General features: G+C 41.9%; 2 protein-coding genes and 1 long non-coding RNA gene across 5 annotated transcripts in view; 1 reads left to right on the top strand and 2 right to left on the bottom strand.

The window, feature by feature from the left end:
• Positions 1–2,369, bottom strand: part of M6 (neuronal membrane glycoprotein M6) — a 47,529-nt gene extending 45,160 nt beyond the window's left edge. For 2 of the 3 annotated variants that reach the window (XM_022834388.2, XM_022834391.2), the window contains exon 1: positions 1,774–2,369. The gene's annotated coding sequence lies outside the window, so the exon portion shown is untranslated. The remainder of the gene's footprint in view (positions 1–1,773) is intronic. The other variant, XM_022834389.2, reaches the window with a different exon arrangement.
• A 438-nt stretch (positions 2,370–2,807) lies between these two features.
• On the top strand, positions 2,808–11,345 carry LOC111261137 (uncharacterized). Its single transcript, XR_002680806.2, has 5 exons — positions 2,808–3,257; positions 3,395–3,539; positions 9,105–9,440; positions 10,175–10,220; positions 11,067–11,345. It is a non-coding gene; the product is annotated as an uncharacterized LOC111261137 (long non-coding RNA).
• On the bottom strand, positions 4,582–7,863 carry LOC111261132 (uncharacterized). Its single transcript, XM_022834383.2, has one exon. The coding sequence runs from the start codon at positions 7,525–7,527 to the stop codon at positions 6,229–6,231; it is 1,299 nt and encodes a 432-aa protein (XP_022690118.1). The 5' UTR covers positions 7,528–7,863; the 3' UTR covers positions 4,582–6,228.
• Positions 11,346–15,225: the final 3,880 nt, after the last annotated feature.

Genomic DNA, 15,225 nt, shown 5'->3' with positions numbered 1-15,225 from the left:
ATATATATATATATATATATATACATGTGGCCGGGACGTAATTAGGTCGGTTTGCTATGGATTTCCAAATCGTCAAAGATCACAATGCTGTACTACAATTACTTTTAACAGACAACTCACTCCTTTATTTTCAACGTTAATTTATGATTGCGCAATCGAAAGCTGGCAATTGAAGCAGGTTATTGTCCCATAGAAAAATGCAATAAGATTAAATTTTAACTATTTGAATGCAATTTATGTTACTTAGGTTATTGTTAGGTGATTTCCTTTCTGTCAAAGCGTTTCTCTGCTTGTGCGTCGAACGTTTCTGATTTTTTTCCGAAGATTTTTCCGTCCCTAGGAAGTTTCGCTCGTGGCCAGCCTCTATTTACACTTTTACTTCCCAGTCGCATCTGACCGAATCGTGAGACGGAGTGAAAGTCATCGTATCAACGTATTGCAACGACCATCCGAAGTTAGAAAACTCGGTAAATTCTCCAAATAAAGTCGACGCGCGTGTATATGAAAGAAAATGTTTGTGTGCGCTAAGTCTGAACCGGTTAAGAGCAGCGACTAGCGAGCATTTGGCGAACCCTGAAGAGGCTCACACAAATAAGAAATAATACCCTCGTTATATTTTACTATTTATAGCAGTTGATTGATAACACTTGCAAAGTATTCTATTTTTTTTATAGAATGGGTCGTGCGAGTAATGCCCAGAGTATTACGCCTGTCTAACCCGATTAACTATGAAATTTCTATCCTTCACAACGCAAATCAAATCAAAAGGATACTATAACACTTGAACAGTAGTTAGTACACTGTAGACTTAGCTGAAATGGTTCGGATACTTCATATATGAACAATAAAAATAATGTATCTATGAATGAAAACTTGATATGTAGTATGTGGCTTGATTAAACAGAACACAGAAAACCGCCTTAGGGAATAATCTGCCGCTTAGGGTATTTTGGAAATGCATTTAGCAACAATGCTGGCCAGCGTTGCGCCGCTGGGCTGGACTGGGCTGGACAGGACTGGGCTGGGCAGGACTGGGCTGGGCAGAGCAGCCGAGCATCATTTAACCCTGTTTACACTACCTATACGTATCACTTGCAGTGATCTGGATATTGAACTCTATTGCAGAGTGTGTGGAACATCTTACAAACATGAATATACGGGTGCGACCAAAAGATATATGATAAGGAAGCGGCTGTCTAAAAGCGATGGTGCGGCCGAAAGCTATCTGTATCAGCAGGCTTGATACTAAACGCACTTTTTTTCCTTGAAGTGGTACATTCAACTGGTCAACCATCAACGTCCTCCGTTCTCACATCCTCTGAGGGTCTTCGTTATATTTTCCGCCTTTGTAGATTCTATGAATCCCATCATACGTAAAGTGTCTCTTACTCAACGACGGGACACGAAAGGTTGGATTGGGAGAACATTTGGAGCATTCTGATGAAGATTCGTCAATCCAAACACTCGAAATTGCTGCAACACAGTACACAATAACGTATGCCGAATTTATGCTGTCATAAGCATAAGAAATACCGCGCCATCAATGACAAGCAGAATCGAATGGTACGTCCACATATTCGAGCAATGCTTTGTGAATAACATCTCGTTAGCAAACCAACTCAACATCGTCTAACCGCAATAGTACCCTTCGTAGTAATTTGAATTGTCATTGGAAAACAATACAAGTTTCACGCACGGCAGCGATACCCCAATATTTCTATCAGCTTCAACACGACTAACCAAAAGAGTAATAATGAAAAATAATAACTGTACCTATGTTGAGTTGACGCACACCTGTTGAGTCGTGACGAAATTTGACAATCTATAGAGCTCACGCCCTTGTTGACATCGTGGTGCGTATCCGGTGCCAGCGAGTGTTCGAGTCAAGTTGCCTAACAGTCGTAACGAGAGCAAACAAACGAAGGTAGTAAGAGGCAACACCCAAATGTTCCCGTACAGCGCGATAGATCCTTGTTGAATTCGTTGTGTGTTTGGAACAACACCAGTTTTAACAGGATAAACCAAGAGCACGGATATGGAGCAAAGCGGATTTTCGGCATCAACCGGTAGCATTCACTAGTGTGATTCGTCCAGACGAAGGAGCGGCCAGCACCCTAACAGCCGCCTCACTAGAGTTGAGCAATAATAGTGACACCAGCTTCAGCAGGAGCACCAACGACAACGATGGGCGACGTCATACAGAAAGAGTACTAGCAGGCAACTATACCACTACGATCGTTACCGCTTCTGGTGCTGATTCGATTCAATGCGATTTTACGCCACGCAGATCCACTCCACCTTGGCACAAAGCATTAGCAGCTATAGTCCAGTGACAACGAACAAACCAGCCCCGAATGCGACACAGCGCTCAACACAATGTGGCCGCACGGACGACTCACAACGTAACGTAACACACAACAACGATAAGAGCGATCGGGGAGCCGGTGGCGGCAGTGGCGGCGGCTCTAGCAATGAAAACAGCAGCTGCATAGACGCACAGGTGATGCCGCTACTGTTGCTCTTACCATCGAAGGGGAGCTAGTACGGCACAGTTCACTCTACGCTAAGGCGAATGCTTGTGGATGAACGGTAAATGAGTAGCGATCGAGACCAACCGAGAACCGAGGACCGCCGACCAACGAAAAGCGCCGCTGCGCCAGTAATAGCACAGCGCCAGCGTTTTGTTGATGATGTCCCGCGACGATGACGACGACGAAGACAACGAAAAACGCCCTCGATTCGCTTTCTTTCTTTCCCCTTGGTTTCGCTAGGAAGGGCACGATGAGGTTGGCAAGCTACTGCCACTACAGCTATAGAAAGAAGCAGCAGCGGAAAGTTTTTCTGTAACGTTCAAAGTGTAGGGTAGGGCGGCGGTCGATGCTCGGCACTAATGGTCACGGCCCCTGACGTGTCGAAGCGCCGCCTATTGACGGGTTGGCAGTGGAGGGTAACGCGCGCCAAATTTGAACGGACGTCAAAATCAAGTGGACTCCTAAGATTGGCGGACTTTCTCGGCAGATTGAGAAGGCAAAGCATCTACTAGTGAAGCAGAAACATTTGACAAGTCATATGCAAGTTCAGGCATGTTGGTCTGAAGCGAAGTAGAGTGCGGCCAAGGAAAAATGTTTACCTTTCGACCAAATACAGCGAGACTCAAACAACTGTAGCTTTGTTCCCCTAGCCATAGTATTTAGTACCTGAGTCGCTCATATAGAGCAAAGTAGCCTGTACTTGCCGTTTCTTTCTGGAAGAACCTGGTAAAGTAAAAACAGCCTATGGTTTTTACAGTATATAATGTAATACTTATTAGGTACTTATCTCAAAACCTTCTGGTATTTAGAGCACTGTTTTTAAAACCTCAGGGGCTCTTGTTATTTATTCTTGAGGCACACAGTTAGCTGGATCCCGGGATAGAGTGCTGTTTGAGCTCCGTAACGTGTGCAGGTTATCCAAGGCATTTCCTGGCCTAGCTTACAAAGCGTTCCACAACTCGCACATAACCATTTGTCCCGGTAATTAAACGGCGCACGAAAAAACTAGTAAGTATTTCACCACGAATGGACGAAGTCAGATACTATAAATATTCAGAAATACAAATACCAACAAAATTAATAACAATTTTATTTTCCTACTAAAACTTCTCAGCATTAGGATACCAGTCAAAAGCCATCTAAAGGTTCGTTATGTAAACCTTTTTAAAGATTTCAAAGAGCTAACCTTTGCTATATCTAATTCTTTTCATTTTTCTTCAGTTTTCAAATATCTTCAAAGTATTCAACATGTTCTCCTCACGTTGACATCTTAGAGCGGCTTATACGGAACATTACAGTAAAAGTTCATAACCATTGTAACTTACCTTTTTGGATGTTTGAAACTCTCGTAGTGCAATGATGGAAACTCTTTTCAGGCGAAATTTGTGCTGACAGATCTTACTATTCTTGTTCAAAATGCAGCTGAAGATGGGGTGCCAGTCGAGAATACGTTTTATTAAACGATAATAACTGTTCTATATGAAGCTATAAGCCAACAACTTGAATTAATTTCGCTCTCTAGACTAGGACAACGTGAAGGCAACCTGTGCGAAGACAGCTATCACGAGCATTGGGTGTACATAATAAAACTAAGCCTAGTTGTAGTAAATCTTACAATACCAAAAAGCGAACTGATGTTTTTCCGTTCTACATCGAAATTGTAGTCCACAGATAGACAAATAGAAATGCTAAATACATATGATTTTATCTAATCAATGAAAGGTGGAACATGAATGATGGGTCTCAATCGTATCGAGCCGTCTACTTAGAATAAGAAGCGTTCGGTATTCTGCAAATTTTAGGCCTGTTGGCCCTATTTTATTTCAAATTGCTTAAAAAGAGAAATTCAAGAAGAAAAACCTTCCACTGCACCATAACTATTAAAAACCTATTCTACCAGCAGTAGCTGAGCAACAAACCTAACAGGTAAGCGTGAATGTGACGACTTCGCTGAGGACATGGGTAAATTTGCATAAACGAAAAAGCTTATTAGAACTTCATCTTCGTTCATTTTGATTCTACCTAGCTGAAAGTACAAGAACACAGCGAATGATTGCCAATGTTTTATTGATTGAAATTCAGGTTGTAATATTAGGTAAATTTTTATCTACGACTGTTATGCCAATTATCATTGCGTCTTCCTTACTCGTAAATACGTTAGCAAACTGATAGCCGTGACTATATCATGAGAGTTTATATTGCTTTAATAATTTTTGTTTTTCCCTGTCCAATATAATTTTTACGTTCAAAACGTGATAAATCCATGGACAATTTCAACTTTTTTTTTTTTACCAAATTCCAAGTATGCGGGCTATCGACTTTACGATTTGCTCATGAGCCGATTATTCGTCACTCTCTCACGAGAAGTATCGTCATTAGACATGTCATTATCGTGCAGAACATGAGTCGGTTCCAAACTGTGCAAAAGCTAGCAGCTAAACATGAAATAATATGATTATAACTGTATCGTCTTCTTCACATGCAAGAAGAGGCGGATAAGTTTTCGCGCTAGTAGTTCTTGTCCGGTCGCCATTGTGGTCGGACTCCTGAAGACAAGGTACTGCACTCACTCGGGGTATCTTCATCTGCGTTTGAGATCAGGCAAGCTGAGATCATCACTGGGTCTACCTAATGGCGCGGCACATTTGTTGTGTCATAGTCGATCCATAGTTATGACGTTATCATCATATACATAGACTCATAATAGCATAATGGTGCAACTATTAAAAATGGATAATCGGTAATAATAATAATGGCAGTGTTGATTCAACGGTTAACAGTAAGTACAAAAGGTGTATTTCATGAAACCTGACGCAAGAACTTTACGCCACCTAAAAACAATGGTGATCAATGAGCAAAAAGTACAAATGAATCCATTCTAATTGTCACCGTCATCAGTTTGTTATTATCGATTGTCATTTTTACGAACCAATGGAGCACTTATACACAGCCTAATGCATTGTACACTATTATGAACAAATATACAATAGACTGACGATCTAGGATTTACAGATGTTCACAGGATTCCTTAAGTTTACGCAAGATTCGATATAAGGTTGATAACTGGCGGTTGGTGAAATTGTTTCATATACACGTAATGGTACTATGTTTGCGTACTAGTTAATCATTATATTGTGGCATATGGGGATGAGGCGAGGCTCGCAGGCTGAAGATACGAGTACAGTTTGGGCGTGTCGAGCTCCAGATTTTCAATAACAATTTAAATTTATGCCCTAGAAAACACTTCAATACATAGTGGTCACTGTGACTGTTTCCCTGCATTGCATAGCGCTCCAATCTCAGTGTTAGTTGAGTGGAAACGCTATAACGACAAATGCATATGCATTCAGCCGGCGACGTACCTCCTCTAACGTATACGGCTAATAGAGACAATAAGACAAAACAAAGGGGTTATACTATAGCGGAAGAAATTCTAGTTTTTTTTACTCGTTTCACGGGTCAGTTATTCAAATCCTGAACCGTGATCTTCTTTGAAAGGTGTTAGCTCGGCATCGCTCTGAGCAAATGCTGTTGCGTTCACTAGTGAGTCTTCTTCTAAGTTACGAAACTCTGCCTTGACGTAGGGCCCGAAAAAGCTTGCTAGAGAGAATGGAACTGGGCTCCCTCTCATTGAAGAGGTGGCACCGTCAGATGCTACCCTCTTCTGCTCGACGCTTTCTGGAGCCCTGGCCGAATGCTAGAAGAAGGTTTGAGTAAGCAGTGGTGTGCATGGTCCCTGTTGAAAATTGATGTTAAATCCCCGTCCATTAAATGCTTTGTCCGATTTGAACAAAATCATCAGCGGTCCGGCGTTCTTCACTGTAATGGATTGGCTTTCGCGGCTCCCCGAGGCTTGATTGAAGGCGCCCCCGCAGAAGCGGTCTAAACCAGGTATGGCGAGGTAATCCCCAGTGCATTTGGATGCGCCAACGTTTGCCACCGCCTGAAAGTCCAATGTTTTGCCGTCCGACGTAGCAATGCCGAACGCTGGCACCTTCATGCTCGGTTCACGGACTGCCTTCAAAGTTGCTTCAGGTGCTCCATACGGTGTTGTATCGTTGGAATCTGGCGTCAATTCGACATCGTCTGGCTCTGTACGCACCGAGTACGTGACGGAGCACATATCACGTTCCCGTCGGAAGCAGATGGCGTAGTCAGCCCCGTTGAGATAACCTAGTCGGGTCTCGTTCCGTTGATTGAAGTTGAAGCTGCGAACGTGTCCGGTGATTCCGGTTTGGTACTGCAGACAACCTAGTGGAGCGCGATGCTGTGAAGCACATGGAATCATGGTTACTTTAATACGCCAGTCCCGAACGTAGTTCTCGATTCCGGTGATCATTTGCAGTTCTACTGGACTCTGCATTGTGTCCACATTGATATACATATGTTGTCCAGTATTTTCACCACAGATAACTGGAAGCCTGTGGTTAGCGTTGCCTCCCGTCACTACAAACATATCGTCGATACAGTCGCCTTCACGCGGCCCAAGAATGTCAAATTTGATAAGGTCGAGCCTAATTTGACAAATATCTGGATCGAAGGCAATTTTCAGGGGACACACGTTGGCTTTATCTTCACCACTGGGGAAGGTGGGCGGCACGAAGTACGACACATTGTGATGCATCGTTTCTCGGCACGTATATGTCATGCGACAGCATCTACCGTACCCATCAGCGCACTCTTCACGAGGCATACCTTTCAACTCCAAACATTCGGATTCGGTGTAGCAAGTTCCCGCAAATCCAGTCTCAGCCGTACATTCATCATTGGAGAAGCGTACCACTTGCAGAAAAGGAAATGGTCGTACTAGAGAGGAAGTCGATTCACGTCCGGCACGGTACGTCTTAATGGACTTCAAAGATGGTAACGTACTCGTGTCCGAATTGATAGATGAAAAGGTCTCCGTTACTGAGGTGGCAATGACGGCTGCCGCATGTCCAGCCGGAGACGCCGAACAGGCAGCAACCACCAAAAGGATTCCGATTACAAAAAGCATATTTCTATTTTTTTTTGTTTTGCTTTTTGGCCAATCTATTTCTTGCTGTTGGCCAAGTCGTCACTTCACCACTAGAGGTACACTCACGCTGTTTTGCACGTGCTTTTCCATAACACGTAAGATAAAACACGTACTTCGTGGGGTTTGACTAGTTGGCCTCACATTATTGTAATGTCCAGGGGATGCTGGCCTGCGAAGTGCTGGCTTGCATCCCGACGCTCTTGAAGCTGAGTCCGCGCCACAGCAGACGAGGCTGAAATCCCCGACAAACTGGACTGGACTGTCCGCTTCGCTGCCTTACTCACTGGGCACCACTCACACAGTGAACAGCGGGACAGAAGAGCAACCTAGCCGTAGCAATCTGATCTCTGCCTACCAGCAGCAGTGGCGAGGGGTCCTGCTGATCCGTCTGGTCGAGGTCTCGTCTATCTGTCTGGCAGGCAGTCTGGCTAGACAGCCGAGAGGTGCCTCAAGGGTTCGTCACCGCAGCCACCCGCGATCCGTCGGTTCGGCGACGACTGCGTTATGTAAATTGGACATAAACATTTTCTATAAAAACTCTGATCAATTCCACATATACAAATGCATGTATTTTTTAGTGAATTGTATTAGAATATTGTTTCCATTGTGTCCGATGAATGCATAAAATCTCCGAAGCGTATGTAAACTAAGCAATATAAGCAGAGCTCTATATTAAGGTAGACGCGAGTTTAACACTCCCAGTCCCAAGCACATTTTATTCTAGAAACCAGTCTAAGTCAACTTACAGTTAGTGCAATATATGCCAAAATTTTTTGTGTAGTACACCCTTTCGCTAAGCGCTATCGTAGGATTTAAAATTAAAGGTTTTGTGTAATCAAAGGTGTCTATAAAAGCTAGGTAAAAGAAAACAATATAAGGGAATTATCGACCATGGACCATATGAAAGGTCGAGTCTTCTGGGTAAGGATACCTCTCAATCCTTGGCTTTTGCAGACAACTGGCTGATTACCATTTGCTGTCAATATCCTCACCATCATTTTGACAACGCCTTGCCTATCGACCGTCGTACGTTAAAACAGCTGTTCTCCCCTGACTGGTTCCTCCGTTTCCTGAGCCTACGATCCGGGTTGTCTACAAGAACCACCGTCGGGCATCAACCCTGGTTATCCCCGTAACTTTCCTCACGTTAGCCGTAGACACGTTCTCACAATTCGCCTTATCCGCGACCCACACCATTTGCTTCTAATAACAGCCGGTCTAGTAGACTATTGCCGCTGCTCAAGCAGTCCACTTCTGTACCATCTATCTTTCTGTATACTGACAGTCGTTTCTGTACCCCCACCTCTCCGTTCCCCGGTCGTTGTCGGATAGTCGGTAGAGATGGCTTCGTTCCAGTCTGTTCTATCGTTGATCCTTACTTTTCGATTTACTACAACCACGAGTGAGGTATCCCAGTCAGCAGCGCCAAACTTAGTAACCAACAACAGCCTCTGCCTCAGTCTAACCTAACCCAATCTAGCATGACCAGACCCATGCGTTTGCATATTGTTGCTCGCTTGTTCACCGCACCGAACCCTCATTCCTCTCCTTTTCAGGCAGACAGCGGCCAGACGCCGACGGGTAGGGGGTTTATCCCCTTCTAGCCGAAAGAGCAGAAATGCCGCAGACAACGCAAACATCGAAGCAACCACCTAGAGAAGTTTAACTGCATCTTGTCGCTTCTCAGGACGAACCATACAAGAAGAAACAACGGGCGAAAGAACGTTGAAATAGACTAAGCCGGACGAAACTAACCACGACGAAGCATGTTGCCGTAGATACTGATACTGTGCGCTGCCTACGCAGATTCATGGGCCAGGCTAGCGGCAGGACGCGAGAGTCCCATTGACGGCGAGACGTAGATGCGCACATAGCGTCGGATCTAGAATCGGGTAGGCAACGCAATGTCATTTAAGAGTATGCGCAACCGGGGAAGTAGAAACTGAACGCTGTGTTGGTTTAGAGTATGGTTCAGAAATGTAAAAAGACCAATGGTTAGTTTCACGAAAGAAAGCCTTGGCAAAGCACTGCCACTGTCGTAAACAAAACTAGAGTTACTTATATAAAAATATCAAGTTAGAATTAAGTTGATCAATAATTGGCACAGATATAACTGCTGAAAACCGGGCGGGATTGGTTGCATCAACGCAGACTGCGTTCATTTATTTGTCGCAAACACTGAAAAATGAAACGCGACATAAAGTACTAAGAAACTGAGTGACACAAGATTGTGCACTTTAAAAGGACCTAAAAAGGCCTATGCATTTAGCTTGCTCAAGTGACCATTTATTTCTTACCACAACATATGCCTTCTGGAGGATTAAGTGCTCATTTTTATACCATTCTATCGATTTTCTAAAAACAACGTAATAAAGGTGATAAGAAACTGCCATGGGGCTTGAGTAGAGGTTGTAGCAGATTAAAGTAGAAGTTCGACATTTTTGAATTAACCGCGTATTTCAATGCCCCTAAACACGAGGCCGGCTTATTAAGGAAGCAATCTGCGGGCCTATGCTCTAGCTTGGTGCCATTCCAAGCCACAAAACGTAAACAGTTACTTCATACTTCTGTCGATGTTTCATGATGAGATAGGTTCCAAAAGTTTAATTGCCGAAACCTCTTGCAGTCGTTTCAGGACATCTTGGCAACCTACAACTGGGAAGTACTACGAAGTGAGTTGTAAAACGAACGATCAGTATATATTTCGGAGCCTCTTCCCTGATCAAGAAGATATGTCACCGTTGATTCTTGATATAAATACTACCTGAAAATGCGTTAAACGTACTTTGCAAACAAGCCAACTTAATGTCTCCAAATGGCCGCACAATTTGCATTGACATTTCTGGAAAAATGCCAGATTTGCTCAGATAGATAATTCGAATAATGCTTATATCTCTCACGTGATCCTTACTAACGCTTTCCCCTCAGAGGCAAAAAGGCGATACAGACTAGGTATTTTGCGCATGGATTACCTGACCCCGCTCAGACAGGCCGCTCGAACAAGACTTTGTGCTGACGAGATAAGGTTAGGTACATTTAGTACGAAGTGGGGACAAATAAGGTCGAACAACGAGGTCAATATTGCGTGAGGCCTTTGAACTTTAAAAAGCAATGTTTTAGGTGCTCTCAGAACCTTTAATCATCAGCCGTTTCGTGATCATCTAGTAGAATCGGTTCACCGTTTCCTGAAAGACTGCTAAACAGGTTGCGTGAGAAGGGAAGACTTTTCGTCCATGTTACCTTAATACTGCTCTGACATATTTGATATTATAGCTTCCACCACTTCTATGAAATAAGATATACAAAACAGACGTAAAAGTAGTCTCAAGATAAAAAAACGAAAATGAAACTACAGTTACACGTTTTAGTCATAGAAGCAGAATTGTCAAGATTCTGCCGGATACTCTGTACAGCGTCGGAGGCCTTTTAACTAAAAGAATACGTTGGGTTCATTCAAAAGCTTCAGGCAAAGAGTTAGCTGAATTGAATTGAATTGAATTTTCGCATCACGATTGCAGAGAAAGATGTTTCGTTGAAGAGCTCCACTAAGCTTCTGGGTATTTTAATTCGCTGCCTATGGTGTTCATCAGCTTTTTCCGAGAAGCTTGACGGATGAATACGATGTGTGTGGAGCTCTCCGATATACCATTCACAAGCCTGTCACCTTATCAACTTTTCTGTGCCGAAAACGCCGACTTTGTCTAATGTAAAAGCTATTTTCATTACTGAGTAATAATTAATTAAACGCCGAGAGCACTGGTGTAAAATAAAGGACATCAATTTTAAACTAACTATCATATTATTGAGTATTTTCAGGAACACCACTATTCGCCCAAAGAACAAACATCGTTCATTCGATAAATGAAACACTACGTTACTCCCTGAGTCCGGACATAACCCTTTATAGGACTGAGAAAGCTGTTTGTTGCAATATGGTTTTTATCTGCTTCATTTTAAAAAGATAACATCTATGTTAGTCGTTGAACACTGTTCAAGAAGCGTTGAATAGAGTATAATGGTGCGTTTCTATATTTTTATTGGGAGTGGAAAGGTCGCCGTGAAGGCAGATGTGGTCAGCTAGGGGTAAGAGACAAGCCGTGTTTACTACTAATGAAATTTGACGGTGTGTCCTTAGGTCTTAGATTTGCATCCTAACGCGTAAGAGATCTAATTACGTATATGATGATGATGATAGGAAAAAAATTCTTGGTTTTTCTGTTGTGTATTACATTGTACAAAAGCCGAATTGCTACTTTAGTTGAGAAATCTTTTGTAACAAATCACACTTACGATAATGCTGAAGTTAGGAATATACATGTTCAATGAACTGAAACAGATTCAAGTGAAACTTCCCTCGGTCATTATGCTTACTTTTTCTAACTATGTTAAACGCTCGGGGGAATAACGGTTGGAAATCTATCATGTCCGGGAATATGGAGTGTATCCCGTTATGCGTTTGTATTAATCCGAGTAAGTGAATTTTTGATGGAACGTAAAATAGCACGACTCTGTCATCGCGTTCAACGAAGCGACGAAAGTATGACACAACTGTGCTACATGGTGTATTTAGACCCTACAGATCATCAATAATGGAGTAACCTCTAGATTGACCGTTGTATTCGATCGATCTTTATTTTAGCCGTATAACCTTCAACAAACCATACCATGGGTCGATGTTCGAAGAACTGGCTCTAAGTAAACGTTGAACTATTGAGAGACGCACTGCATCGACAGTGAAAACCAAAGTCAAATGTCGCGAAGAATATCTGCTCTCAAGATGGCTCATTCATGACAAGCGCAACGGTTACGTTCCGGTCAGAATTGCAGATGTAGGAGAGACTCGATGCCTGCTTCTTCTTCAGACTACTTCAACTGGTCCTGCCTTCGCACTACCGATCTCGATAAACATTCTAAACAAATACAGCTTTAACTTACAGTAGAAAACAAAAAAAAACAGCCTATCTAGCTGATGCGTTTGGTCTATTGTAAGTACGGATAATAGTGAATTTTTAGAATTATGGAGTCAACTAAAAGGGATACAATATTGCCATATGGTAGTATGGCAATATTTTATGTTATTGTAACGTTACGTCTGTATTCTTACGTTAATATAACAAACACATATACACATTTGCCTTTAATGTGCTCCCCTACCGAATTGTACACGTCATTTGCCGAGCCAGTTCAATAATTATGTATTTTTTCTAAGCGGGGCTCGGGTGCTAGAATCACCTAATGTAAATCATAAAGAGATAAAAGCAACATAGCAATCGCACTTTAGAGATGCAGCTTTCACACTATCGTTATCAGTTAAAAGTGACTGTCGATTTGTATGTCCTATATTTTGTTAGGTCTAAGATATAGTCACGCTAATACTGCTATAAAATTGCAACCTTCAGCCTACAGTAGCGTTTTTGTTAACCTACAGTACGCGAAAATTCCATAGTTCAAGTTTCTATTTTGCCGTAAGAAGTTATAATATTACGTAGATATTCGAAACGTCTGCTTCTGTTCAGTACAGCCATTGAGTTGGAACTGAGACGTATTTTCATAAGGGAACACAGGGAAAACGGTGCCACTCAGTAATATGGGCGATAACAGCATACACTAGCCACTGAAATGGCAGTCATCGCATGTAGTTGAAAAATATGATAAGAACAAATTTTTTTTGTAAACATTTTTTTAAGAAAAAAGATTTTATATGTTGTCACAGGTTTTTTAAAGTTTTACACAATTTCTTATCTTACCAAATGTTGGAATTGTCCAGTTTAAAAAATTATAAATCCACCGTAAAGCCCTAACTCTTAATTAAATTTACTTGTGCGGACAAGCTGACAGTATTAAGTTTATAGCGCAAAGAAAGAGCTTTAGATTATATACACCATTAGGGTATTAAGTGGGCATTGGTAAAAGAATCAAGCAGTGTGTACAAAAGGCCGAACCTGCTGAACAACAAATCAGTTAATCACAACTATTTGTGTCCGTTCAGGCCAATAGTGTCTCAAGTGCTGAAAGAAGGCACAATTGCAGTTTTGGTGCTAGCAATACTTAGCTGTCCTTCTGCACGCTATAACCCAGTCAGTGGGCAGAACGCCTGGCCTAGAAAAGGCAAATAGTAGAGTACAACTATAATCACATTATAGGACCAATTCTTCATGCTAAATTATGTTTGTTATTTAGAGCGATTTAAACGTAATAGTAGAACCACTTCGAATTTCAAGCATTGCCAATATGTTGTTATTATCCAGGGATCACCTCGTCACGACGTCAAATAGTAAATCCATCTATTCTACAATGCAATTATATAAATGTCATTGGCTGTATGTATATTCAGATAACCGTAAAAGCTCTAATAGATATATGTGTTACCTTATTATAGATTATATAGATAGATAGATAGATAATCAAGAAACAATACAGCAGTGAAGAAAAAAACGAAGATAATAGGGACAAGCTGTTCTCCTACGGACTTACCCAATTATCTGAGTCGAGTTCATATATATATATATATAAATAGAGAGAGAGAGCTGGGTTACTTATTGAAGGTTCCGAATGTGCATCCACCCAGCCAGAGCAAGGCTTTTTCTTTAGGCCGCTACTGAAATCCGTTAGTGTTTTAGCCAGGACATGAAGCGACAGGTCATAGAGCAGGTATATTTACGTAGATGGTGCAAAATTCAAATCAAATTAAATATACTGTGCAAATGTACTATACTGGATGCGCGATAAAGGAGAGTGTTAGCCTGATACCAGTGTGTTCAATAAAAAGACCTTCATACACACAATATCATTACAAACAGTAATTTGTACTTAATTTATTGGAAGTAAGTCTGAAAAACACTATTAAAATCTAGCGAGAAGCTCCTCATTACTAAAAATAGGAATAAATCGCAGCTAGCAAGGGCCAATTTTATTTCAGTTCATAAGTAAGCAATCTGCTAATTTCTTTCTGAATCTTAAATTCGATATGGAAGCTATAAAACCCCACATTGCACAATATGATCGACCACTGGGAGTTTTGGGGAACCGACAAACGCCTCGTTCCAACGCGGCATTACAATGCCTAGCTAATAACTGAAACATTTTATGCTAAATGACGGTCAGTTCCACAAAGCGTGTTAGCCATACAGCGAATGGTATGGATCGGAAGGGTCGCATAGGCTTGCTTTTCGCAGAGACCCATTTACATGTGCGTGAAAAAGACCGTGACCGAGGCTGATAGGTAGCGACACGAAGTTAGTATGAGACATTCCTATAGTTCATTTGTAAGCGCACCTTTATGTGCATAACATTAGAATCCAAATTTCTGAGTGGCATATTTCTCCTTTTCTGTAAGATGTCACGGTTTTTACCGCATCTATTTAGGTAAAGTCTAAAAGGCGTGTGTTCGGTCAGAAAAGCAACACATTCCCTCCGTCACAGTGTATATATACACGTATATGTATTTAGTACAAATGAATAACTTAGATATTCATCGTAACACACACACAACAACAGCTGGAAACACTCTGCCTGACTAACGACCGAAACAAAACAATCGTGGTATTTTCTTACGAGTATGAAAACTCTGACTGGCAGTAAAACAAGGGGTTCTTTTTACTCAGTAGTATATAAGCTCGGACTGCGTAGGACGTCATTAGTAGACACGTTTTATTAGTATATTAATAGACAGGTCGC

The sequence above is a fragment of the Varroa jacobsoni genome, unplaced genomic scaffold (genome assembly GCF_002532875.2).
Source record: "Varroa jacobsoni isolate VJ856 unplaced genomic scaffold, vjacob_1.0 scaffold_523, whole genome shotgun sequence".
Taxonomy (NCBI): domain Eukaryota; kingdom Metazoa; phylum Arthropoda; class Arachnida; order Mesostigmata; family Varroidae; genus Varroa; species Varroa jacobsoni.
Note: the sequence above shows the minus strand (reverse complement) of the source record. Positions and strands in the feature narration are given on the sequence as shown.

Excerpts from the sequence above, each read along its gene's own strand:
- LOC111261132 (XM_022834383.2), bottom strand. The coding sequence starts at position 7,527 with ATGCTTTTTGTAATCGGAATCCTTTTGGTGGTTGCTGCCTGTTCGGCG.